General features: G+C 38.7%; 1 protein-coding gene across 1 annotated transcript in view; it reads left to right on the plus strand.

The window, feature by feature from the left end:
- The window catches only part of mdn1 (midasin AAA ATPase 1), a 66,889-nt gene extending 41,649 nt beyond the window's left edge, over positions 1–25,240 (plus strand). The window contains exons 58-101 of the mRNA XM_067416907.1: positions 464–590; positions 746–910; positions 1,021–1,235; positions 2,328–2,715; positions 2,824–2,936; positions 3,953–4,616; positions 5,231–5,392; positions 5,534–5,816; positions 5,913–6,151; positions 7,174–7,269; positions 7,398–7,492; positions 7,587–7,711; positions 7,888–8,040; positions 8,252–8,361; positions 8,461–8,534; positions 9,071–9,254; positions 9,457–9,610; positions 9,828–9,974; positions 10,571–10,697; positions 10,783–10,888; positions 10,980–11,095; positions 11,536–11,955; positions 12,168–12,391; positions 12,720–12,857; positions 12,947–13,125; positions 13,211–13,372; positions 13,641–13,778; positions 15,606–15,744; positions 15,884–16,191; positions 16,301–16,436; positions 16,716–17,026; positions 17,110–17,268; positions 18,629–18,730; positions 18,895–19,093; positions 19,214–19,378; positions 19,461–19,618; positions 20,581–20,670; positions 20,790–20,905; positions 21,100–21,274; positions 22,156–22,229; positions 22,378–22,492; positions 22,596–22,662; positions 22,763–22,905; positions 24,033–25,240. Coding sequence (XP_067273008.1) covers positions 464–590; positions 746–910; positions 1,021–1,235; positions 2,328–2,715; positions 2,824–2,936; positions 3,953–4,616; positions 5,231–5,392; positions 5,534–5,816; positions 5,913–6,151; positions 7,174–7,269; positions 7,398–7,492; positions 7,587–7,711; positions 7,888–8,040; positions 8,252–8,361; positions 8,461–8,534; positions 9,071–9,254; positions 9,457–9,610; positions 9,828–9,974; positions 10,571–10,697; positions 10,783–10,888; positions 10,980–11,095; positions 11,536–11,955; positions 12,168–12,391; positions 12,720–12,857; positions 12,947–13,125; positions 13,211–13,372; positions 13,641–13,778; positions 15,606–15,744; positions 15,884–16,191; positions 16,301–16,436; positions 16,716–17,026; positions 17,110–17,268; positions 18,629–18,730; positions 18,895–19,093; positions 19,214–19,378; positions 19,461–19,618; positions 20,581–20,670; positions 20,790–20,905; positions 21,100–21,274; positions 22,156–22,229; positions 22,378–22,492; positions 22,596–22,662; positions 22,763–22,905; positions 24,033–24,218 — 7,747 coding nt within the window. The 3' untranslated portion in view covers positions 24,219–25,240. The remainder of the gene's footprint in view (positions 1–463; positions 591–745; positions 911–1,020; positions 1,236–2,327; positions 2,716–2,823; positions 2,937–3,952; positions 4,617–5,230; positions 5,393–5,533; positions 5,817–5,912; positions 6,152–7,173; positions 7,270–7,397; positions 7,493–7,586; positions 7,712–7,887; positions 8,041–8,251; positions 8,362–8,460; positions 8,535–9,070; positions 9,255–9,456; positions 9,611–9,827; positions 9,975–10,570; positions 10,698–10,782; positions 10,889–10,979; positions 11,096–11,535; positions 11,956–12,167; positions 12,392–12,719; positions 12,858–12,946; positions 13,126–13,210; positions 13,373–13,640; positions 13,779–15,605; positions 15,745–15,883; positions 16,192–16,300; positions 16,437–16,715; positions 17,027–17,109; positions 17,269–18,628; positions 18,731–18,894; positions 19,094–19,213; positions 19,379–19,460; positions 19,619–20,580; positions 20,671–20,789; positions 20,906–21,099; positions 21,275–22,155; positions 22,230–22,377; positions 22,493–22,595; positions 22,663–22,762; positions 22,906–24,032) is intronic.
- The last annotated feature ends 329 nt before the right edge of the window (positions 25,241–25,569 follow it).

A 25,569-nucleotide genomic window follows, 5' to 3' on the forward strand; every position in this document is an offset into this window, starting at 1 on the left:
AATCACTTCTATTATTGATTGCAATCAGGATATTAAGAGACAAAAAGTGTTTTTTTTTTTTTTAAACTGCCTAGTCTATCTTTAACTATTATAAAACAATTTATCCGGATGGCTAGTGACATTGGCAGTATTATTTTACTATTATAGTATTCATATTTTAAATTAACTTGTATTTTTATATTTTCATATTTTATGTTTTAATTTTAGTTTTAGTGCTTTTGTCATTTTTATAATTTTTTGTGTTTTAAATATATTTCTATTACTTTAAATGTATGTTTTATTTCAGTTCAGGTTTTAGTAATCTTAATAATCTCACTTGGTTTCCATGCAACACTTCTAAGTTAGTTATTAAAATTATTTGAATTCAGAAGAAGTCAGATCTTGTAACAAAAGGCTGTTAATAAGGCGTTCTTTGTTCTGTGTAATGTTTTATTCATATTGTGTTGTACATTTTGCTCTACAGAGGCAATAAGGCGGCAGAAGATGGCCTGCGCAGGTCCTTGTCTAACCATCTGCGGTTCTGTATGCAGTCGACGCCCATGAACCTCCGGCAGCTGCAGCCTCTCTGGTTCCTGCTAGGCACTGAGAGGGTCTGTCTAACGCCTTCTTAACAATCATTCTGGTGTTATTATGAATGACCGTTTTACTTATAAAATAAATTATCTATCAACTAAGAATCACATTCTTCACTAGAGATTAAAATACTAGTACTCGGTTTTCATTCTTGTTTTAATTCCCTCACCAGCCTGTGGAGGAGCTGCCGCTGGTGTGGTGTGAGCTGCTGTCTGAGACACTGGCAACGTTATGGAGCAGCAGTGTGACCTCTGACCCTGACCGTTGGCTGAAGTGGAATCCACTGAACCCTGAGGAGCACATGAACTCCAGATCAACGTTGGGACCATCTGATACGGTGTGTGTGTGTGTGGAGGAAGAGCTAAAATCACACATTTAAAAAAGTGCTTTTTAAATTTGTATTTTTAACATGTATAAATAACCTTGATATGATCTTTATCGACGAAGGGTCCTGCCATGCTGAGTCGTGCAGTGTGGTCCCGCTGCATGTTGGGAGTTTTGAGCAACACTGATGCTGGCGGCCGATGGGATCCATCAGGGTCACACTTCCTGTCATCTTCACGGGTGACCCTGGGCGAGTGGAGAGAGAGAACTGGGCAGCTACAAGATCTGAGTGCCGTGATCTGGGATAATATGGCCATGCCTGAGCTAGCTGACTTCAGGTAGAAACACATATCATACTTAGTTTAAAGGACAACTCCGGTGAGAAATGAACCTAGGGGTAATTAACAGATGGTTACTGAGTAGATCATTCCCTGGGATGCGTTTTTATGAAAATCGAATGTAACGAGTTTGATCTCTAAAAACAGATTAGCTTATAACGCTTGTCTATGGGGCACAGGGTAAGTAAAATTAAATCAGTTAATACCACTAACAAGGCTAAAAATAGCCTCACACTAACATGGTAGCATAATGAGGGTCCCTACATGCAAACCGAAGCATTGAGAACTTTGTAAGAGTACAAACAGTTTAATAAGAAGATACTTTATAAGCACAGTACATTACGCATTTACGGACATGCGCCGTCTCGACTTGCCGAGCCACGAACGCTGTGCTAAGTGATGAACTGTGACTTGGAATCTCATCTGGGCCGTTGTTTCCGGAAGAAAGTACTGAACGCAACAGAGAAAATAAATAAATAAAAATAAAAATGTCCATGTTATTAGATTTCAAAAACTTAATTCCTATCGACCAGCTCACTTAGAACAGCATTCGTGGCTTGACTCGCCGAGACTGTTTTCCAAGATGGCGCCTGTCCGTAAACTTGTAATATACCTTCTTTATAAGGTATCTTCTTATTAAACTGTTTGTACACTTACAAAGTTCTCAATGCTTTGGTTTGCATGTAGGGACCCTCATTATGCTACCATGTTACTGTGAGGCTATTTTTAGCCTTGTTAGTGGTATTAACTAGTGATTTAATTTCACTTAACCTGTGCTACATAGACAAGTGTTATAAGCTAATCTGTTTTAGATAAAACTCTTTACATTCGATTTTCATGAAAACGATCTACTCGGTAACCATGTGTTAATTACCCCTAGGTTCATTTCTCACCAGAGTTGTCCTTTCAGAAGCATGGATACATGTCATGTTAGATTTTGAACATTTTAATACAGTACGATATTGTAATATTATAATATTCATTTAAATATATTGTATTTTTTTATATAAACTATATTTCTATTGCCATTTCTATTGTCCAATGATGTATTTTTATTGTTCTGTCTCTCATGCATTCTCTCATTCTCTGCAGATTAACTGACTGTAGGTTGCAAGGACTCGTGTTGCGTAGACAGCTGCAGTCGCTCTCTGAGCTGTTGTCTCCAGGTTTACAGGAGAGCTATACAGAATCCTGTGACAGTCTAACTGAAGGCCAGGACCCCATTGGTTCTGCCCAGGAGATTCAGATTGCCCTCAGAGAAGGCCTGCCTGAAAACCTACTCCCAGAGGGCTTTCTGGATACCTTAGTCACATGCTTGACGCAGTTTGCACACAACCGGGCACAGGATTCGGTCCAGCTTGCCCGCTCTGGAGTTTTCTGGGTGAATATGGGTCTGCTGCAAATCCAAGTTTGGGCTCCACAAACAATTTTTGACCCTGCGGTAAAAAGGGGGTACAAACTCCGCTATGCACAAGAGGAGGTAAGACAAAATTGCAAGTGGCTGATTTTGTAATATTCTAGTGATCTGTTGCAACCTTTCATCTACAAATGCAAATTGCCTTAAGATGACTGTCTTTGTGTCTGTTAGCTTGCTTTGTTACAGGATGAGTGGCGAGGACGGAGTCTCTCCTCAAAGCTGCTCACAGGGGCGGAGCTTGAGGAGAGTAGCACAACTGACAGCTTCCAGCATCCTCGCATCAGGTAACGAAACATACAGCTTCCTTCACTTCAGGTACTGCCTACAACGCAATTTTAAATGGATGCACGAGATATAGTACCATATTAGTTGTCGGCCAATGTTAGAGATTTTCAGTCAGTATCAACCGATATTGGATTACAATCTACTAGATTTGTAGATTTGTATGGATGCACAAGATATTGGCACAATGTCAGTTATCGGTTGATTTATATTTGAGATTTTCAGCCAGCATCAGCCATTTTAAACAAAGCATTGGATATTGTACCATATTAGTTGTTATCTGATATTAGATATTTTGGATATTAATTTAATTTTTAAAGGTGCAGTGTGTAATATTTATGAGGATCTATTGACAGAAATGTAATATACATAACTGTTTTCAGTGGTGTATAAAGACCTTACATAATGAGTCGTTATTTGTTTATTACCTGAAAATGAGTAATTACTGTCTACATGCACCGCGGGTCTCCTTACAGTGAAGTCTCCATTTTCGCCGTCATGTTTCTACTGTAGCCCTAAACAGACAAAATTCTCTACAGAGCGCTAGTCAATCTTTGCTGTCTCAGACAATGACATGTGCTTTGAAAGGGAGAGTGAGCGGTGGACAGTTGCAGTTTTTCAGCCATTGTCAACCGATATTGAATTTTTAACTGTGCATGCTCATCTCCCCTATTTTTATATTTAGATTACCTTTGCTGTCATGTAATTCTTCCAGTGAATCTTTAAAAACATAAATAATTTAATAACAGTTAAATGTGATCTTTATTAAATTTAATAACAGTTAAATGTGATCTTTATCAAATCCATTTGAACTGTACATTTATATTGCTGTGATGCCTAAATTCACTTGTTTTGAGTTAATTTTTTTATTTTATTAGCTAAAGTATTTTAAAATTATAATCGGTTATCAGACGAGAAAAAAATATTTGCTTATCTGTGTTAGCAAGAATTTCAATAGCAGTTTATCCCTACAGACTTCCAATTTGATGTTGAAAACTCTTGATGTTTTGTGTGTTAGGTACTTGTGGATCCGTATGCAGCAGGTGAAGGAACAGATTTGTGAACTAAGTCGCAAACAAGCCTGCCGCCCCCCTGACCCCCAGTACGGTCACCTGTATCAGGAACTCCAGCACTACCTGTGCAGCATCGGCCAGCCAGCTGCAGTGGGTGACCTGCTCTCCCACCTCCTGAAGGCCTTGCATGCCCCTGGGCCAAAATCCAGGCTGGGGATTCAGGGTTTGTTAAAGGAGGAGGCCGTCTGGCAGGCTTCACAGCACCGATTTTCCCAGCGGTTGTTAGAGGAGTACCCGCTCTATCCTGATGTGGTGGTGCCTCTGAGGGCAGCAATTCTGCAGGTCCAGCATGGCATGCGACTCTTGGCGTCTCAGGTGTCTTCCTCAATTACTGCCCAACCGGGTCTGACGCGTCTCGTTTCCACTATGCTAGCTTTTCCAAGTCCAGTGGCATCCTCTGATCTGGCCTGTGCAGACTACCTGTGTTCAAGGGAATGCATGCATATGCTGAAAGGCCTGGGAAAGCATTTGCCAGCGACAGAGGTCAGCCGCGTGATCCCAGATCATGCATTGTTGCTGTTGAATGCGCTGCTGTACATACAGAGTCACACGCTGAGTGCCGGACATCTCAGCGCAGAGACGCAAAAACTCTTCAGACATGTCTGCCAGGTGAGATATGAAGTACAGAATCCCAAACAATACAACCTGTGTCGAGAACATGACCGGAGAAAATCAAAAAGATATTTAATGTGGTGTCAAACTTATTATAATATGTAAATAAATACATAAAGTGTATATATCAGTGTTATTTTAATATTTTATATACTATTATAATATATAGTAATTGGTTTTTATATTGTTAATTGAGTTCCACTTAGTTATGCTCGTTATGGTGTAATTATACATTTAAGTACTCAGTAATATTAATTAACTGTATTTACTATAGGGTTATGGTATGGATTATGTTTGGTTTATGGTTAATTGCATGTAAATATGCATAAATTACAGTTATTACTATAGTCAATACATGTATAACAAGGGCACTGTAAAATAAGATGTTACCTTTAATTGTTTTAAAGCCAAGAAATGTATTATCTATTCAGGAAAATATTTACTCCAAGTTAACATCTAATAGTAATAAATGCTGTGTAAACCTGCCAAGAAACTTTCAGTTTAATTGATTTGTTTAGTGCCCTTCATGATACATATTCACAAAGCAACTTTTGTGAGCAAACCATGTTGTGATGTTAACAAGAGTGATTTTGTGACTGTGTTTTGTTCAGGCTATAGTGAATGAATGGGACGAGCAGGAGAAAAAAGTGAGAGAAAAAGAGCAGATGAAAGCCAGTCTGTATCGCAGCCGCTCTCGTCTGCACGGGACAGGCCTTACAGAGGACCAGCAGGAGGAGAGAGAGTTCAGACGCTCTTTTCCCTCCTACCACAAGGTAACTGGGGGCTTAACCAGTCGTCTGTTTTTATGTGTATTTTTATGTTAACACGTTTGCGTGTTTTTTTGTTTTGCCCTTTCTATTGTTGTCAGATCAGTAGGAGCTTGTACTTTGGCCAATAATGTGTTTTCTCCACAGGATTTTTCTGATATCACTGCAGAACCTAGTCTTGATCAGCCAATAATCATAGAGGACGACGATGATGCAGATATGGAGGAGTCTAGTGAGACAGGCAGCTTCCTGTTGGTCAGCAGCATGAGCACAGTGGTTCAGGTCCATCAGAGACTCTGCTTGTCTTATGCTCGGTCACTTTGGTATCAGCCCAACTCACCAAGCAATCACACCAAACTCCACATCAGTGCCCTGGTTTCATCCTATCAAATCACAGCTCCACTGATAGCCCGCTTCTACCATCTAATGGGTATGAAGACATTTTTAGATTTATGTTGATCAGAAAACCATAGTCCCTACATATCTCATCGTTTAACCTTTCCCTGTTTCTCCCCTTCTCTCTCAGACTGTGAAGTGGACCCTAAGTTGATGGGCTCTCAGCTCCTCCTCAGCACTCTGCTCCAAAACACAGTCAGCGGTTCAGGGGGTCCAGCTGGACTGATTCTGCAGAATGATGGGCCGTATGACTTCTACATAGAGCCTAACATGAGTCAGGCCCGGATCTGTCTGCCAGCGCTAGAACAGCTGAGTAAAGCTGTGAAACAGCGCCTCAACGACTGGCCCGAACACCCTGCTCTTGTTCAGGTGGGACTGGCCGTTACTATTACTGTCATTGCAAAGATATACTTCAGGGGTTTTGAAATTGGGATGCAGGGACCCACAAGGAAATTTAAGGGGAAAAAAGTATCTCATGCTCGCCAAAGCTATATTTATTTAATCAAAAATACAGTATAACGGTTATATTGTAAAATATTATTACATCCGTTTCTATTTAAATATATTTTAAAATGTAAATTATTCCTGTGATGGTAAAGCTGAATTTTCAGCATCCTTACTTATTTATTTAGTCTCATGATCCTTCAGAAATCATTCTGATATGCTGATTTTCTGCTCAAGAAACATTTATTGTTATTTTCTGTGTTGGAAACAGTGATACTTTTTTTCAGGATTCTTTGATGAATAGAAAGTACAGCATATTTATTTGTAATATAAATCTTTTGTAACATTATAAATGTCTTTCCTGTCCCTTTTAATGAATTTAATGTGTTCTTGCAGAGAAAAAAAAAGTGTTAAAAATGTTCAAAAAATCTTTTGAACAGAACAAATTTGCTTTTGGCTTCAGTAACAATATAAAAGACAGATATATAATGTTGCACAAAAAAAACCCTGGTTTAGTTAAGGTATGATATGAAACTTAAAAGTACAGTATGTTATTTCTCAAAGTCTTTGCTGAATATTGTTGAAATCAACCCAAACAAACCGACCCCTCTCTTCACTGCTTCGCCTCAAAAGCTCACCCTCCAATCCTAATCATCCTCATAACCCTCTTTATTTTCCTTCATATTCTTATGAGCTTTTCTCTTTTGTAATGTCTCTCAGCCATCTCTCTTTCTACAGTCTTTCTTAAAATTACCAACTTGCTCGTTCTCTGTCCTTTACCGTCATGTACCCCTACTGTATGTTTGTTTTTGTGTCATTCGACCTTTCAAACAGTGTTTTTCAACAGCTTACCCCACCTTTAATTGAAAGTCAGTTTGCTTGATAAAGTTTTGATTATTTCTCAAATGTCATCTTAACACCTCCCTATTGTGTATCATGTGTCACAGATCACCATGGTGATAGAGAGGATATTAGCATTCAGTCTGTCCAGCCCTCTGGCAAAGTTCCTTAATGGTCTGGAGATCCTGCTCAGCAAAGCACAGGTAGAGGAACGAGTTCTCGCACCTTAATGTATCCTTAACACAATAGTCAGTAGTTTACAGGTCATTTGTGCAACGCTTAGGCCACGATATCAGTTTGAAAGCAGCTCTTCTGTCATTTTCCCTCCCAGGACTGGGAAAACAATGCTAGCCGTACAGTGTCTCTAAGGAATGAGCTGGAAGCTATCACACAACTTATCATTCAGTGGAGAAAACTTGAGCTCAGGTAAGTAGTCTAGTGACACTACTTGTTAATGGTGGTTAAAGCCTTAGTCTGCGACATGATGATCTAACTGGTTTCAACTACTGTATCTCCGCAGCTGCTGGTCAAGCAGCCTTGATAACGCACTGATGCGCCACGCTGAGAATTCAACCAAGCATTGGTTGTCCATCTACCAACTTATAGAGAAATACCTACAGGAGCAAAGGACAGACAACAGACATGGTGACGACTTGCACTTTTATATATGTAGTAGTAAAACGATTTCTCCTTGTATTGGAGATCGCTTTGTATTGTACACTAATAATTAAGTAAATATATTGTACAATAAATAATGATACAGTAATTCTAATATAACCTTTGCATTGGATCACACTTTTTTTTTTTTTTTGGTCCATTAGATGATGGTGTGGAGGATCTTTCTCTCTCGTCAGTCTCATCCACACTGCAGGCCTTCATAGAAGGCTCCACCTTAGGAGAGTTTTCCGTCCGCTTGTCCATGCTGCTTGGTTTTCACTGCCACATCCTGATGGCTCCTAAACAGGAAGGACATGGTAAGAGAATAGAGAATGTTCTCTTTTTTATTTTGTCAACTTTTATGGGTAGGCTAGCATACAGATCACACACACATGGACTTAATGCTACAAATGTACAATTTCCATTTCAAGGGTTCTTACTTCAGAGTGATTTCATGACCTTTGAATTTCAGCATCCATGTCCAACATGGAGTCAACAATATAATGTTAATACCTTTCATCTTCACAGATTCACTCTGCAGTTTGCTGTGGAATCTCTATAAATACTACAAACAGTTCTCAGAGAGCATCCAGACCAAGATCACCCAGCTGAGGTCTCCTATAGAGAAAGAGCTCAAAGTAGGTGCACCAAACACCACAGCAGGCAACAGTGATGTCAGTAGTGATGTTTTCCTGTCTCTTATTGATTTGATGTGATCTTTATCTTGATGCATAAAGGACTTTGTCAAAATATCCAAGTGGAACGATGTGAGTTTTTGGTCCATCAAGCAGTCAGTGGAGAAGACACACAGGTGAGAGTGATTGACTAAGGGCTACTTCACCTAAAAATGAAAATTGCCCCATGATTTACTCACCCTCAAGCCATGCTAGGTGTAAATTACTATCGGTTCAAACTAATAGAGCTAGACAACAAACACAAGCTCCTCTTCTCTTATATCAAAATCCTCCGACAGAATTCTCGTTTTAGACTTCTAATTTGTGGCCAGTGTTGTGTTTTGCTCTGCGTTGTGTACACGCGTCAAATCAGTGGTTACTCTTTTACTGTAAATCGATGTGTATGGCCATCTGTCAGAAGCTAGTTATTTTAGTTTATAAATTTGTAAATATGGATTTTTTTTTAATTCTTACCAATATCAAAGTTTTGAATAGTTGTGTATTTTCAGCTTAATCACATCATCATAATATTGTCATTATTTTTTGACATGTCAGAATGTTTGTTACATTCCAGCAATCAACAGACTAGATTTAACATGGTGCTAAAGCAACGGACGTCAAACTGGCTGTACTGATTTAAAAAATAATGTTATGACATTGTGTCTGTGATTAGAACCCTGTTTAAGTTTGTGAAGAAGTTTGAGGCAGCGCTGAAGGAGCCGTGTGCACCATGTCTGGTGGAGCAGGGCAGCAGCGGCAGCATGGATGATGTGGGCTCACAGCCTGAGGAGACTCCTCTGCACAGGGTTCACCGAGCACTGAGAGGTGCCCTGCCTGGAAAGGGTAGAGATCTGCAGGTAATGTAATCTCAAGCTGAAATAGCTCAGTTCACATCTTTCATCTTAAAAACAACTTGTTAACATATGAGACCATTTCTTTGCATATAATATGACATCTTTCCTAATATTGAACTTATTTTTATTTTTTTACACTCTTGTCCTTATCATGAAACATATGTTTTTGTAGCATAGTTGTATTTAAACTCTTGTCATGCATCAGGCTGATGGTCCAGAGGAACTCTCATCTGATAAAGAGCCCTCGTCCCTCCAAGCCCGTCTGCCTGTCCTCACGAGGAAGATGAAGAAGCTGTGTGTGCAACTGGTAAAGAAGACTTCTCTGCCTGAGCTCTCAGAAGACCTGGATCAGTTCACAGGTATCACCCTTTGCCCACACTGAAAGTTAGAAGAGAGTTTATTTTGTCTCATCTTCTTGATAAAATAGATTATCTTATGCTGTCTTATATATGCTGTAGTCCGGCTAGTCATCCTGCCTAACTGTTCAAGTGATTAAAACCACACTTGATGTATTAATTGTAAGAATCTCACATGAACCTGAAAATGTAACTTTCTCTTCCATTTGTTATTGTCCAGCTGAGATAATTGCAAACGTGCAAGCCCTGCAGAGCCTGTCCGTGGACCGTAGCGTGGAGCAGGAGAAACAGAAGGCGGAGGTGAAACACTTCCTCCTGCAGAAACAGAGAGCGCTCGCAGAGCTCTTCAAGATGCTTGCACAGATCGGTCAGTCTGAGTCATTTATTGTGGTGTTACAGAATTTGCTGTCCGTCATGAAAAAAACCCTGGAAATATCGATGTTTAATTATAATATTTATTATCATTAAATTAACAAATATTTAATAAATAATACTGATTATTATTATAGCGGCAAGCAGGGTATGGGGCAACAGCAGTGCAGAGCCAGAAGAACACAAAGAGAAGAAATGAAGAACAGATAGGTTCAGATGTACAGCTGAGAATGAACACAGACTGAATAAAAAAAATATTTCTAATCCAAGAGAAGGAAACATTGGTACAATTAATATGTGCCACCCGGAAGAGAGAGGTTCAGTTTAGGTGAGAATTGAATGTGATCAGCATGATGAGACAAATCAGACGTGCTAAGTTTCAGTTCAAACGGTTAAAAAGTTATTACCATTTTAAAAGTCAACTTTTGCTATAGTTTTGCTATGGAGTCCTACAAACCCCAAAGTTGGTCAGAATCTGGACAACCTCTATAACTAAGCCAAATTTCATATTTTTACGATATGCTGCCTACCATAGACCGCAATATGTAAGAAATAGATGAATGATTGATTGAGTTTTGTTTATCTCTCCAGGTCTGTCGTACCGTAAGGGTCTGAACTGGGGCCGCACCGCAGACCCAGGAGAGACACTGTGCCTGCAGCCAGTGGAGATGAAGATAGCCCTGTCTGCAGTCAAGACCCAGGACAGCACAGAGCACACGTGCGTGACCATCATCTACACACTAGTGTCTACTATAGAGCTGAGGGTCAGAGCCTGATTTTGATAGTAATTGTTGTCCACACAGGTTATTTGCTGAGATGACGAACGCATGGGAAGGCTGTGAGAAGTATTTCTATCGATCCTGGGCCAGGCGCAACGCCATGCTGACAGCATTACAAAGTGCCGTTAAGGTGAGGGCCAAAATTGTCTTCAAAATAGTCTTCATGTAGTGCTTCAGTGTGGGGACTCTTTTTTTAAATATTATTTCTTTGTCCTTCTTAGGAGCTTGGGCTGGGAAATGTAGAGCGATGTCGAGGTTTCTCATCTCACCTGTTTAAACTTCTGCTGAGGCAAAGACGAAGACTTGCTGGACTCACAGAGCACTGGGTCCATCTGAGGTACTGTCCTTACAGGATACATTAGATGAAGAAAGACCAAGATATTAATACTTTTATTCAGCATGAATGCATTAAATTGATCAAAAGTGATAGTTAAGACAAAGTCAAGTAAATGCAGTTCTATTCAACTTGCTGTTGAAAACAAATCAAAATATTCTGAAAAAAATTGATCATGGTTTGCACAAAAATATTAAGCAGAACAACTGATTTCAGCATGGTTAATAATCATGAATGTTACTTGAGCATCAAATCACCATTAGAATGATTTCTGAAGCATCATGTGACACTGAAGACTGGAGTCATTTTAAAATGAAAGCCTTATCATTTTAAAATATATAGTTATTTTAAATTGTAATAATATTTCATATAAAATATTTTTTATGAGCATGAGAGACTGTGAAACTACATGTTTTCTGATTGTTCTCTGTTGAAAACAACAGGAAGTTGATGGACAGTGTCCAGAGCATCCAGTCCCACACGGCCGGCTCTGGAGATGATGCCAGCGGTCTCCCTCCTCAGGAGCCTCTGCAGCACTGGATCAGCCGAGCTCAGTCTTCAGCTCTGCACTGCTCTGTGGTGCTCCAGCAGATCTCATGGATCTTCCAGTGCTGTCCCGAAGGCTCTTCTGCAGCACCCGCTGAGACCAGGGAGGGGGAAGTTGCGCAGGGTCAAGCCACACTGAGCCACCCGTCTCCCCTCGCCCCTCACATTCAGCCTCAGGCGTGTTTGCTGCGGAGAGGAGAGCAGGCTTGGAAAGAGGTAGAGCAGAAGGTGCAGAGCCTAACGAAGGAAGTCAAGGACCTGAAAGAGAAGCTGGATGGCCTGGCCCAGGAATCCACAGAAAGGGTTATCCATAGCTGGTGAGTCAGAGAAACACTTGGATTTAACAGTTCCATTAAGTTCTTACAGGTTACATACTTACAGCTTGTGATTTTACAGAACATTTGCATTCACAAACAGCAATAACACACTGCACGAAAGGGAATATTCGAAACAAACATAATAGGCGCACTTTAAAACCACCTCGCTTTAGACATTCATCTGAAATTCATCTTCTCTCTCGTCCTCACAGGGATCACTTCAGACTTTGCTGTTCCTGTCTGGACCGGCTGGGCATTGTGGTTGGCCAGATGCCGGTTGTAGAACAGCTCTTTATTCCTGACGGGGTTCTGGGCCTCCATACCCAGCCTGCCCTCATCTGTGGTCTCCAGGCCGTCAGGAAGGAGGTGGAAACCTGCCTCACAGAGTTCACCACCTGGAAGACTCACCTGCTGACTATCAGACAGTCTCAGAAACGTGAGAGCACAGAGCGCTGTTCAGTGTTCTTATTGTTAACTAAAACTATTAAAAGCTGAAAAGATAAATGCAGATATTGGGTTAAAACTTGAAAATATTGAATTAGAAATATTGCCTTGGTAAATAACTGAAATAAAATAATTTGAAGTACTAAAATTACTAAAACGAAAAGGGAAATAAAAATAGATTTTATGGGGTCTTTACAATGATCAAATGTTTGTTTATTATAAAATCATCTTGCTTTCATTATATGATTTGTCATTATAAAGAATAGCATGTCTATACTGATTCATATTTATCTACCCATTTTTTTCTTATCTGCATGCAGGACGTTCCCATAAATTTTCTGTTGAGTTCTCCGGGCAGTTGGAGAAAGCAATAAACATGATTCTGTGTGCGGTTCAGACCCTTGTGAAGAGGAATGAGAGAGAAAAGCAGGAGGATCAGCAGTCAGAATGCAAGAGAGGTGGGATTTCACTCAGGATCTTACATCGAGCATGTTCAAGGGGGATCCATTCGTGTGTGTGTGTGTGCTCATTTTGTGTGTTTCTCTAGAGAGTGACTCCGAGGTGGCAGAGGACCTCTTGAAGCCAGGACACTTGAGCAGGTTACTGGAAGAAGACCTGAGTGGAGACGTGTCCGGTCTCTCAGTACCGGAGGTCAATGGAGTCGTGACAGAGCTGTTGGAGAGACTTCGATCGTACAGGGACGACTGTCAGCCCCACCAACTACAGGTCAGTTGCACATCACATATACAAACATTACAGTATTATGTTTGAAAACAAGTTGACATATGTATATGTAATGTTTTATGTGAAGGAACTGAAAGAGGTGTGCAGGAGTGTGGTGCGTCTGGAGCCGATGCTGTGTCTGTATTCTGAGTTGGTGAGGTATTATCTGGCCGTACTAATGGGAGCTCACCGTACCACCGGGAAGCTGCTGTCCGTCCTCGCCAATGTCTTCACTGAACTCGCACAGAAGGTATATAGCCTTCTGCTGGCCTTCACTGGGGCGATTCTGGAACAGATTTGCTCAAACTGAGTATTGAATACTTGCTACATTGTCGTGTGTCTTTAAAAATACTTCCCCATATTTGTGTCTTGCCAGAGATCACTGTCTGTACAACATTTAGTTGGATTGGAATATTTCTATTGCAGTCTTGAAATATGTGGAGATACCAGCATTTTTTCAATGATCATTTTTGTTACTCTGTCCTCTGTGTCTTTCTCTCTCTTCTATCACTCTGCAGGGTTTCTGTCTGCCCCAGGAGCTGATGGGAGGAGGAGACGGTGAGGGAGCGACAGAGTTCCACGATTATGAGGGTGGAGGAATAGGAGAGGGAGAAGGAGTAAAAGACGTCAGTGATAAAATCGAGAATGAGGATCAGGTATGTTAGTATGGCTAAACCACTGTTCAGAAAGCGTTTGAACTAGAGCTGTGTATCGCCAATAATCTAGTGATATGACGCAAAGTTCCGTCTTAAAGTGATAGCGTCCAAATTGACCTGCTGTCGTTATTAACTCTTTTCCCGCCAGCATTTTTTAAAAAAAGTTGCCAGCCACCATCAGGGTTTTGGACCATTTTCACCAAAATGTAATAGATATTCATTAAAAAAATATTCCATGGACTGAGCATGCAATATATCAAAATAAAGAGCTGACCATCTTCTTTTAAACAAAAAATAAATGTTGCATTCTTTTTTGTCAACACTTGAATATGGGTACGTTTCATTAAAAAAAGCAACATTTTGAACAAAAAGCTGAGAAAATCACGTTTTTGTGAAAGACTGTTTCCAGATGAGATGATCAAAACCCGGTGGTGTATGTTGAGTCCATCAACATCTCTAATGCTTACACTCCTGTAGCTCGTTCTGGGTCCACATTTCATTCAGTAACATTAGGCCGGTTTGATTTATATGATGTTTAATGTTGAAGAGCACGTAATTTTTTTATATGCATAGGATAACATATGATCGCTTGTTTTCCTGCGTGTTACTCGTGTGTGTTTAATCAGTAGATTCAGGACTCATTCAGAAGATGCTTAGTAGCGCCCCCAAGCATCTAACAGTGAAAACACGGAGACACAGAAAATGTTGTTTTTGGCCTGGAAGTGTTTTCTCACAAATAACAGAAAATTCTGTGTTTGGCGGGGAAGGAGTTAATGCTCATCAAACATCAAATAAATATAAACTAGTATATAATATAATATTATATACTTTAATATAAATCACTTTTGTAACTTTAATAAGAATAAATGTATATTTAATTTACACAGTAAAGACTGCTTTTTATTATACTTTCGATTAATTTAATTTATACATTTTAAATAGTATTTCTAGTGCACAAAGTTTTTTTTAGGTATATATTTTTATTTTATTTTTTCAGGTCTATTTTTCATGTGTGTCTTTGCTCTATTGTAGGTTGTTGTTGTTTTTTTTGCTCTTTACCATGGTTTTGTTTTTTTAATTATATTGAAAATGGTGATGAGAATTATGAAATCAAAAATCTCAACAAAAAAAATAGAGCAAATATTTTTTAAATATTCACAATAAATAACTGTAATGTGATTTAAATCGTTAACGTGAAATATAAATCCTCATAATATTACATAAGATTTTGGTCATGTCACCCACCCATTATATAGATCCTGCTTTAAAGGTTCACACTATACATTTTTTTTATTTTATTATTATTATTTTTTAACAACAGAAAGTGCATAGTCCTCTCAATGTTTTTATATTTAATACTGTAAAGCTGTTGTAAATCAGTTAATTGTTAATTAATTGTAAGTGCTGTTGTAAATAAACGTGACTTGAGCTTGTGCACACTCATCCACATCGCTATGATCAGATGCTTTCTTTGACTGCTTTCTTTGTTTAAGATGTTAAGTGAGCTTTTAAGAGTCAATGCATTTCCAGAGTATTGGATTTTGGCTTGGCCTATTTTGCAAAAAAACATGACTCTTGTCAAACTCATTAGTAATTTCTTTATAATGGAAGCCAAAATGAGTCCACACTTCAGCTCTGCTGGATTTAAACTGAATTGATATAATGTCTGCAAAGTAACATAATATTGAGATATTCACGTGTATTTTCTTACACCCCTATTTTGTACACATAAACCATCTGAACTGGAATTGAACTAAAACAGAATTGGTATTGAACTTAAATTCTAAACTGGAGTCAAACTGAAATCTGAACCTTGGCTTTGTTCAGGTTGAAGACACCTTCCAGGAGGGTCAGGAGAAGAAGGAGGAGGAGCAAGACAAACGGGACATTAAAGAGGAGGACAATGCCATTGAGATGTCTGAAGACTTTGATGGAAAGATGCATGACGGCACAGACCATGAGCCAGGTGACTGAGCTTACTGTTGAATTAAATGATAGAATGAATCAAAAATGGTTTTAGGAAATACAAATTGTACAATATATAACTTGAATTTCACCATCATTAGAGAAAACATTAAAACTGTAATCTCTCGTCTCCGGTTTAGGGGAGGAGGAGGATGAAGAAGACTCTGATAAGGAAGAAGATGAGGAGCTGGATAAGAAGATGGGGGATCTGGGAGATGGTCAGACAGATACTCTGGACGAGAGATTATGGGGAGATGATGAGGATGAGGATGATGATGAGGGTGATAAAGAGGAAGAGTCCGGTCCAGGAATGGATCAGGGAGAGTCCGAGCTGGTTGCAAAAGATGACAACATGGATGCCGGAGAGTCAAAAAAAGATAAGAACGAGGACAAAGATGGCCCAAAAGATGAGGAAGAAAAGGAGAAAATCCATGAACAGCTGGATGAGGTCAGTCCTTCACCATTTCTTTCTCTCTGTATTGGAACTGTCTTCCAGTATTATAGAGCATAATAATGGATAAATGTTTAATGACTTGTTTGTGTGTGTGTGTGTGTAGCGTGAGTTTGATGAGAACGAAGTAGACCCGTACCACGGAAAGCAGGAGAAGGCAGCTGAACCTGAAGCAATGGACCTGCCAGATGAGCTTAACCTTGATGAAGATGGCAAGGATGAAGATGGGGGAGAAGGGGATGGTATGTTCAACATTCAGTGTTTTTATCCCTAACTGAAGGTACACTACTGTTCAAAATCTTGTGGTTGGTGAGATTTTTTTTTATGCTCATCAAGACTACATTTTTATCAGTAAAACAGTAAAAAAATATATATATATTACAATTTAAACTGTAATTTTAAAATACAAGGCTTTTGTCTTTACTGTCCATTTAATGTATCCTAGCTAAATAAAAGTGCCCTAAACATTTGAATAAAAGAAAGTTTTATTAAAACGATTTTTCATTTTACTCTTGTTTCAGAAGAGAATCCGTTTGATATAGATGACAAACTCATGGAAGTGGATGAGAACACTGGAGAAGAGAAAGATGGATCGGAGGAAGGTGGCGATGACATGACAAATGAGCAACAGGAAGGACAGATGGAGGAACAAGGAGAAGATGACAAATCAGAAGAGAAGGAAGGAGCAGAAAAATCAGAGGATCAGGAGTCTGAAACAGATGAGAGAGGAGAGAATGAGGGAGAGGAGGAGAAGGAGGAAAAGAATAAAGGTCAGGAAGAAGGACAAGACGAGGACAAATCCATTCCGGCTGATCAAGGCCAGAATCCAAAGGTTTGTTGATCAAAAGTGAATTACAAGGAAATGTGTAGATGGAAAAGACTAACATCTAATAATGTTCATCTGACATTCCACAGGAGGAAGAGGAGGGGGGCGAGGATGATGAAGATGCACAGGTGGAGTCTTCAGAGAGGAAGGAGCATGCGTCAGATGGACAGACAGGAGAGGAGAACGTTCAGAGCGACACCGCAGTGGAGCTGTCTGGAGCCGCGTCAGAGAGAGACCAGGCAAAAGAGGTACACAGAAGAGGCTGGCTTAATTTGCAGATGTCAATCCTACAAAACTTAGGGGGAAAAAAAATCTAAGGTCTTGGGGAACAAACATTAAGTATTGGATCTTGGATATTATTTACATTCATGTACCCTCGTAATCTGTAATCAAAAACATAAACACCCCTTCCCCTCGCAATGACATCTCGTCTCTGATGACATGAGCACCAGACATGGGGGCAGAACAATAATCAATCACATGAGAGCGCAGCAACGTCAGCCATCAGTTCCTGATAGACAAACTCAAGTCCCACCCTTTAGTTTCACTCAGATATACGTAAGGTAGGGGGATATGCCCCCAAAAATTATTGCGATAAAAATGTTTGCTCCTAAGTGAAAGTAGAAACCAGAAAAATGTAATTAAAAAATGTATCAATAGAGAAATTTATTTCTTCGTTTTTCTGCATATGCTAACGGGTGATATTGTTTAAAATCATGAACCTTTGTTTGTGATGACTGTGTGTTTCTTCAGGACAGTTTGCAGTGCTTGCTGCAATATTAGTAATATTTCATGTTTTGTCTTTTTGAAGTGCACAGTGAGTTGACTGTAGTATTAGCTTGAGTTAGAAAGCAGATATACATTTTTGTGCATTATCAAAAACATTGTAACCTGATTTTTATATGGTAAAATTTAAATATTCTGACTGTGTGAGTTTTATTCAAATGAACCATTGGTCATTCATAGTATGATACATTTAGATCATCATAGCCACAGTTAAAAACATACATATCTCTTCACTACCATGGTAAAATGTAACTATATGGTTTCTATGGTATTTGTATTAAAAATCAGTAGCTTAAATACAGTGCACAAACACTGTAGCTTAATCACAAAAAATACTACAAATTGCTTACTATAAAGAATTACTTCTTTAATACACGTCTATATTCATCTTGTAATAAAATTCGATATGAATATCCCACATTTCTGCTGAGAACAATCAGCCAGTAAGCTCATCTGCTCTCGTAAGCTCGTGCTGCGCTGCCGTTTGAGCCAAGCAGATAAATGAGTTTCGTTTCACTTTTGGATTATAAAAATTATCAAACATTTATCAAACTTATGATAACGTTTTAGCGAGGAAAAATATATCGCAATAATTATCGTTTTAGTTTTTTAGACCAGCCCTAGTTATGTCACCATAAGAAAAGAAAAAAAATTGCTATTTCCATTTCATGCTGACTTTAAAATGGATTATCTTACCTGGAAAAGACAGATATTTAATTAAATCTTAAAATGTTATTTCTATAGTCAGCATACATTTTTTGTCAATATCAATTTTCATGTAAAACTCAGTTATCTAAATCAATGATGTAAATGTGTCCACAGGAGGATGGCAGCGGGGCGGCAGATGCCAGTCAGTCTGAGGGACACGACTCCAAGCTGATGGCCAGGATGAGTTCACACAAACAGAGGCAGAGAAACACACAGGTCAGTGTGTCAAATAACAGGCTCTTTCACATGACGATTATTTACTCATTGATTTATTTATGGACTTTCGGTTTGTTGCTCACAACATAAAAACAAGATGATATCTTTTTTATTTGAAGTGCAAAATTTAGAAAAGCTGATGATCACTCTTATTTTTCTACCAGAGCTTCAAACGCAAACCTGGACAGGCAGATAATGAGCGCTCTATGGGAGATTATAATGAGCGAGTGAATAAGCGCTTGCGTACGGTTGACAACACCGAGGAGAAAACTCAGGATCAGACTCAGACTGACACACAGCAGGAGTCTGACCTGTACGAGCACATAAAACAAGGAGAGGAGAGATATGACGCTCAGACATATGGTGAGGACTTTTGTGTAAAAATGCTTTACTAATTCAGAAAATTTGAGCTGTGGTGCTCATGTGAGGCAGGTCCAACTTGCAACCTGAGTCACGTTCTCTTTTGACATCTGTTCTTCATAGATGCTGCCAGTGCAGAGCAGCAAAAGCCAACTGATGTGAAACAGGAAGAGGATGATGAGGAAGATGACATTGCAATGGATGTGGAGGAAGAGAAGGACCTGCAGGCGGTTGAAGCCCAGGAGCTTAAACCAGAGAAGCTAAATGACAATAAAGCCTCTCAGAAAGGTGCAATACACTCGTCCACCAAACTTGTGCACACATGCATAACCTATGTGTCCATGTTGAAGATTTTTCTGTTCTCTCTCAGGTCTGGAGTGTGGGGATTTGGAGGCACAGAAACTGGCAGATGAGGAAGAGAAGGAGAAAACAGAGACGGAGAGGAGCAGTAATGAAGAAGAGATGAAAGAGAGGAGTGATGAGTCCACCATCCACACTGTGCCTGAGCTACTGATGGACACGCAGAACGTAAGCTGTTCATGCGTACTCCAAAAATACACCATTCAAAAGTTTGGGGTCAATAGGATTTTTTTTATTATTATTATTTTGATTCAGCAAAGACACATTAAATTGAACAAAAGTGACATTAAATACTGTTACAGAATATTTCTATTTTAAATAAATCTTTTCCTTTTCATCAAAGAATCCTGAAAAAATGTATCACAGTTTCCATCAAAAATATTAAGCAACTCTTTTATTAGTAATAATTTTTAGAAATTTCTTGAGCAGCAAATCATCATATTAGAATTATTCCTGAAGGATCATGTGATGCTGGAGAGTTCAGATTTGCATCACAGGAATCATTTACATGTTCAAATATATTAAAGGCACAATATGTAGTTTTTTTGTTGCAAGATGTCACCTATTCAAAACAAAAGTGTAGTTTGATGATGCCAAGATTGAGTGCAGAGATGTCAGCTTCACCTCACAGCCGGTGGAAAAGAATCGGGGCGAGATTCGGGCGGATATTATTTTTATGGATGAGATTATTAACATTATTATAGTATTAAACAGAGAGGGGCTGAACAAATAAAACACATAATATATTAAAGTGTCTTTAGTGTTCGGAAATGGAGGGTAACGCGGGTATGATGTCATTGATAACCGGTCCGTGTCCTGGTTAAAATTGCTTATATTTCTGGATTTTAAACATTCTTGGAAACATTTGGGATAATGTAAGTACACAAGTCCACAAAATATATAACATTGTCCTAGTGGGTTTGGAATATTTTTATCTAAAAATCGTACATATTGCCTTTAAATTGTAATACTGTTGTCTTTTTTTATATATTTAAAAAATGCATATCCTTAGTGCTCATAAAAGACATTTAGAAATGTACTCGACCCCAATCTGCTACTGAGACGGCTAATAAAAAATACTCTCATTCTACAATCTGCATATCAGTCGTTCACAATTTTGTGTGTATCAGGCACCACTGAAGAACCCAGAGGAGCTGAGAAGAGAGATGGAGCTGCAGTTGGAGGCCTGGCAGAGACAGACTTTAGGATCCCAGCAAGAGGTGACATCACAACACCAGTCACATCACAACTGAGCTTCTTCTCCTCACCTCACCTCACCTCACCTCAAAATTGTAATGTAATTTTTTTTATTCATGCCGGTTTTTTTGTCGTTGCTCAGGAGAGTGCCGCAGCAGTGTTGTGGCATCAGTACCAGACCCTGACGTCTCCTCTGTCCCAGCAGCTCTGTGAGCAGCTCCGCCTTGTCCTGGAGCCCACACAGGCTGCCAAACTCAGGTTGGTCCCGCCACCTTCCCATCCAATCTCAAATGAAGCATTTCTACTTGACCAATTCCCTCAAGATCACCGGAATGATCGTTTAAAAGAGTAGCTTCTCTAGCACTGTCAATGCGCTGGTCAGTTCAGACCCTGAAAATGTCCTGCCGTTTGCAATACGTTTGCCATTAACACGGATTAATGATCTTAAACAGGGGAGACTTCCGCACAGGCAAACGGCTGAACATGCGCAAGGTCATTCCTTACATCGCCAGTCAGTTCCGGAAGGATAAGATCTGGCTGAGGAGAACAAAACCCAGCAAGAGAAACTACCAGATCTGCCTGGCTGTGGACGACTCCTCCAGTATGGTGGACAACCACTCCAAACAGGTACAGTGTCCTAACATCTACACAATATTATCACAATGTTTATAGAAAATCTGCTTTCAGTCCAATCGATCTTTAGCTTTATTAATTTTGTGTTTTCACATTTTTGGCCAATGAATTTTTCCACACTCAAAAGAAGGAAGGTGTAGAGAGAGTTTGCGTTAAGGTGCGATACTGCCAGCTTCTGTGTTGGAATGTCAACCAGATAGTTTACAATTAATCGTTAAAACATCACAAGCTCGATTCAAATACGCACGCAATCTTATTCGTAAATGAACACGATGTCTTACGATTGTTTGACATTGCAAGCATCAGCGGAGCACGAACGGCACATTTTTAGTCGCGGCCCATGTTAATGAATGAGAGAGCCTAAATAACGGGATAAAAGTGCAGTGGGATAAAAGTTTATAGTTTGGGTATAAACACTGAGGTCTATGGTAGTGATCAAAATAAGAGTAAATTATATTTTGCAAGTATTTTGATACGTGTATTGTTATGCTAGGAGGAGGAATTGAAAAATCCTTTTTTTGTTTGTTTTTTTTGTTTTGTTTTTATATAGACTTACGTAAACCGGTTGAAAAATGTATACCGCCATATCGCCCACCCTGAGAATAAAGCAATGAACTTTGAATTTTGTCAGAACCTCTAGTTTGCATGTTATTATCATTGCTATATATATATATATATATATATTTTTTTTTTTTTTTTTTTACACAAAAAAAGTAGTGATTCTCAATTTCCTTCAGAATCATGCAGCTCTAATTACTGCCATTGGATTAATCACAATATTATCATTTGTTTGGTATTAACCTGATATCACATAATGTGTCCTTATTTTAAAACGTTGTGTTTGATGCCGTGTCTGTCTCACCTGTGCTCTGCAGCTGGCGTTCGAGTCGGTCTCTGTCATCGTGAACGCTCTCACTCTTCTAGAGGTCGGTCAGGTGTCTGTGTGCAGGTGAGTTCAGATCAGTTTTCCAATTCTCTTATGGCTGAGCACAGAAAGATTGGTGCAAAGATCATCTCTGGATTCAGTTCTTGGTTGATTTGTTCATGCATGCATGTACACACACTCATTTATCTATCTTTTACTTCACTTGCTGTAGTTTTGGAGAAAGTGTCCAGCTGCTCCATCCCTTCCACCAGCAGTTCAATGACCAAACGGGAGCCAAAATACTGCGACTCTGTCAGTTCCAGCAGAAAAAGACCAGAATAGCTCAAGTAAATAAATGTTTTACATGTTTTTATATAATTTGGTTATATTTTTAAAATGACTTGTCAGGTTTTATGCCACATCAACTTAAAAGAAAATGTAATCTTTCAGTTTTTAGAGACTTCAACAAATATGTTCATGGCAGCCAAACAGCAGACGCCTGGCTCGACAAACACCGGTAAAGTAGTTCATCAGATTGATGTATACTAGTCTTATTTATCGATTTCTGATCTAATGTGCTCTTTCTGTGATGTTTTTTTGTCCCTTTCTCTTAACAGAAACGTCTCAGTTACTGCTTATAGTATCTGATGGCCGGGGTTTGTTCTTGGAGGGGAAAGAGCGAGTCGCAGCTGCCGTTCAGGCTGCTCGCAGCACAAACATCTTTGTCATATTTGTAGTGCTGGATAACCCAAACTCTAGGGTGAGCAATACGTTTTGGATCTGTGTTCACAGTGCAGTTCAGCTGAAGTAAAACACAAAAAAATGTTTTATTTTGGCTATTTACATTTTGACATCATCTAAATGTATGTAGGGCCCAATGAAATCTGTTAAAAACTTTTCTAAATTCCTTTTTTTTTTTTTTTTTTTTTTTTTTTCTGGATTCTGGGGTTTTGGCAGGTGTTCATAAAAAAAATTGGACTGCGTTTTAATGGTTAAATTAAATTTTAGTAATCAAATCATGTCTAATTAATTTAATTTATAAAAGCAACAATTTATTAATTTAAATATAAAATTTAATATCTTAAGAAAAGTTTAATTTCCGGATTTTTTTTTTCTGAGTTGTTTTAAATGAGGGCATAATGTGTTTATTTGATTAAACTTTTTATCATATGAAACTAAACATTTAAAAAAGGTAATAATTTATTATCGTTAGTGTTAGTATTATTATTACATTGAAATGTAGCTAAATATATTTGTCACTATTTCAAGTGAAACTGAACTTTTATTTTGACGGGTTGCCGTGAAGAGCTTTGAGTTTGTGTGTGTGTTTATATGACTTGACGTTATGAAGTTTTTCTCAAATGAAAGGGTAAAATGCTGATGAAGTGACTCTATAGTGAGGTGGCAGAGGCTGAAAACACAAAGTCACTCGTGCTTCAATGTGTATGTGTGTGTGGGGGGGGGGGGGGGGGATGAAACTGCGTGTCTGTGCCATTCATTCACACACAGACACGCAGAACATCCAGGATTCATATTTAAATAGTCTTTTTGTGGTTTAACATTCACAGACACTAATCTAGATCTCATTTTGATTTAAGTATACTGACCTGCTGTCATTTATTCATCAAAGATGTTACAAATTCCGTGAAATTCCTCGTTTTTATGACTGGATTCTAAAAAAAAATCTGCGTTTTTTTTTTCTCATATACTATTCATGTAATTAGGGGAAATGTCTGATTTACTTTAGACAATTATAGCATATAAAAATGTGTAACATTTATATTTGTATTATTATAATTATATGTATTATAATGTACTTATTATAATATAATTATACATTGTAAATGTTATTGCATGTTGATTAAAACATGTTTCTCTCCATACTAGGACTCCATATTGGATATTAAAGTGCCCATATTTAAAGGGCCGGGTGAGCTGCCGGAGATTCGGTCCTACATGGAAGAATTCCCCTTCCCCTTCTACATTATTTTGCGAAATGTGAACGCCCTCCCAGAGACCCTGAGTGATGCTTTGAGACAGTGGTTCGAGCTGGTCACCGCCACAGACCTGTAATGGGCCGCATGGAAGCTATTTTGCAGGGGCCAGAAGACACAACTGTAAAACTGAAGTTCTGCTGCTAGTCCTCCCCAAACATCAACACACACACACACACATGCAGAGACATTAGACAGGCTGCTGTATATGTGCCTTTTTCTTAATTTTATTATTTTATTGAATTTGTAGTTTGATTGAAGTGGTTTCTCCTTTTCATCACCACAATCACTAGGAATTGCTTTCTCTTGATGTTACCATCAATCAACTTTGCACATCTTTTATTGTTTAATGAATTTTGTTCTTGTTTAGTTTTTTTTAACTGCAAAGAAATGTGATGCCCGTGTGTGGAAAAGCTTCAGTTAGACTGACTGAATGCTGCCTGAAGATACCTCCAATCCTGCAGTATTTCCCACCCCGTTCTTGTAAATGTGAATGACAAATTTAGTTTGAACGGCACTGCCAATGTTTGATAATATCGTATGCAAAAATCAAAAGTACATCTGCATGTCATTGATCACCTTCAGACCCATTTATGGTTATCCAGAGAAAAAAATGTGCCTTTACCAAAACCCACATTCCCATGTAGACGGATCTCGATGAAAAGGGATGAACTCATCCGCACTGTACATTTGAAAGGATTCTGACTACTAAACCACTGGTTCTTTCCTCTTTACAACCAGAGCACAATTTCTGCCGGTGAAGAAACTTTTGAAGAATCTTCTACATTTTCTGTGATTTCAACCAACACTGTTCTATATCCTACAGACAGACCGTAGATATTTAAACTCATAGCTGCGTCTCACACTAGACATATCTAGTTTTAAATGTTTTATTTTGTATTTTGGTTGATACATTTTGCACACACCTTTCTGCTCGGTCTGTGCATTCTGCATCAGAGAAAGCAGGATCAAAAATCATGTACACATTGTCCAAATACAACGGTATCCTGGTGTGCGTCTTTGGTCCCCTCATCTCGGTTCATGAAATGATAAATTGCCGATAACCATGGAAATAACAATAAAACATTTTGGACAGGTTTTCATTATTGTCTGAATTTTATTTTTATTTTTTTACAGACAGCCTTTGGTGAATGCTTTAATTTTAATTTTTTTAAACATTACAAAGAGCTCATAAACTGAAAACTTATTCTAAAAATCTTCCCTAATGGAACCTGTATCTTGGCAATACTAGTTCTGTTCTGGATTTTGGGACAACTAAATGTACAGCTCTAAGTCTAATTGTAGCATAAAGACTTTACCCAGAAAACGAGAATACATTGCCTAGCTAGTTTAAAGTGACAATGTCGTAACCAGAGCTGGGTAGTGTTTTTATTTTAAAAATACTTGTATTCAGACTATAGTTACTTTTT

This window comes from Pseudorasbora parva, chromosome 15 (assembly GCF_024679245.1).
Source record: "Pseudorasbora parva isolate DD20220531a chromosome 15, ASM2467924v1, whole genome shotgun sequence".
In the NCBI taxonomy this organism is placed as follows: domain Eukaryota; kingdom Metazoa; phylum Chordata; class Actinopteri; order Cypriniformes; family Gobionidae; genus Pseudorasbora; species Pseudorasbora parva.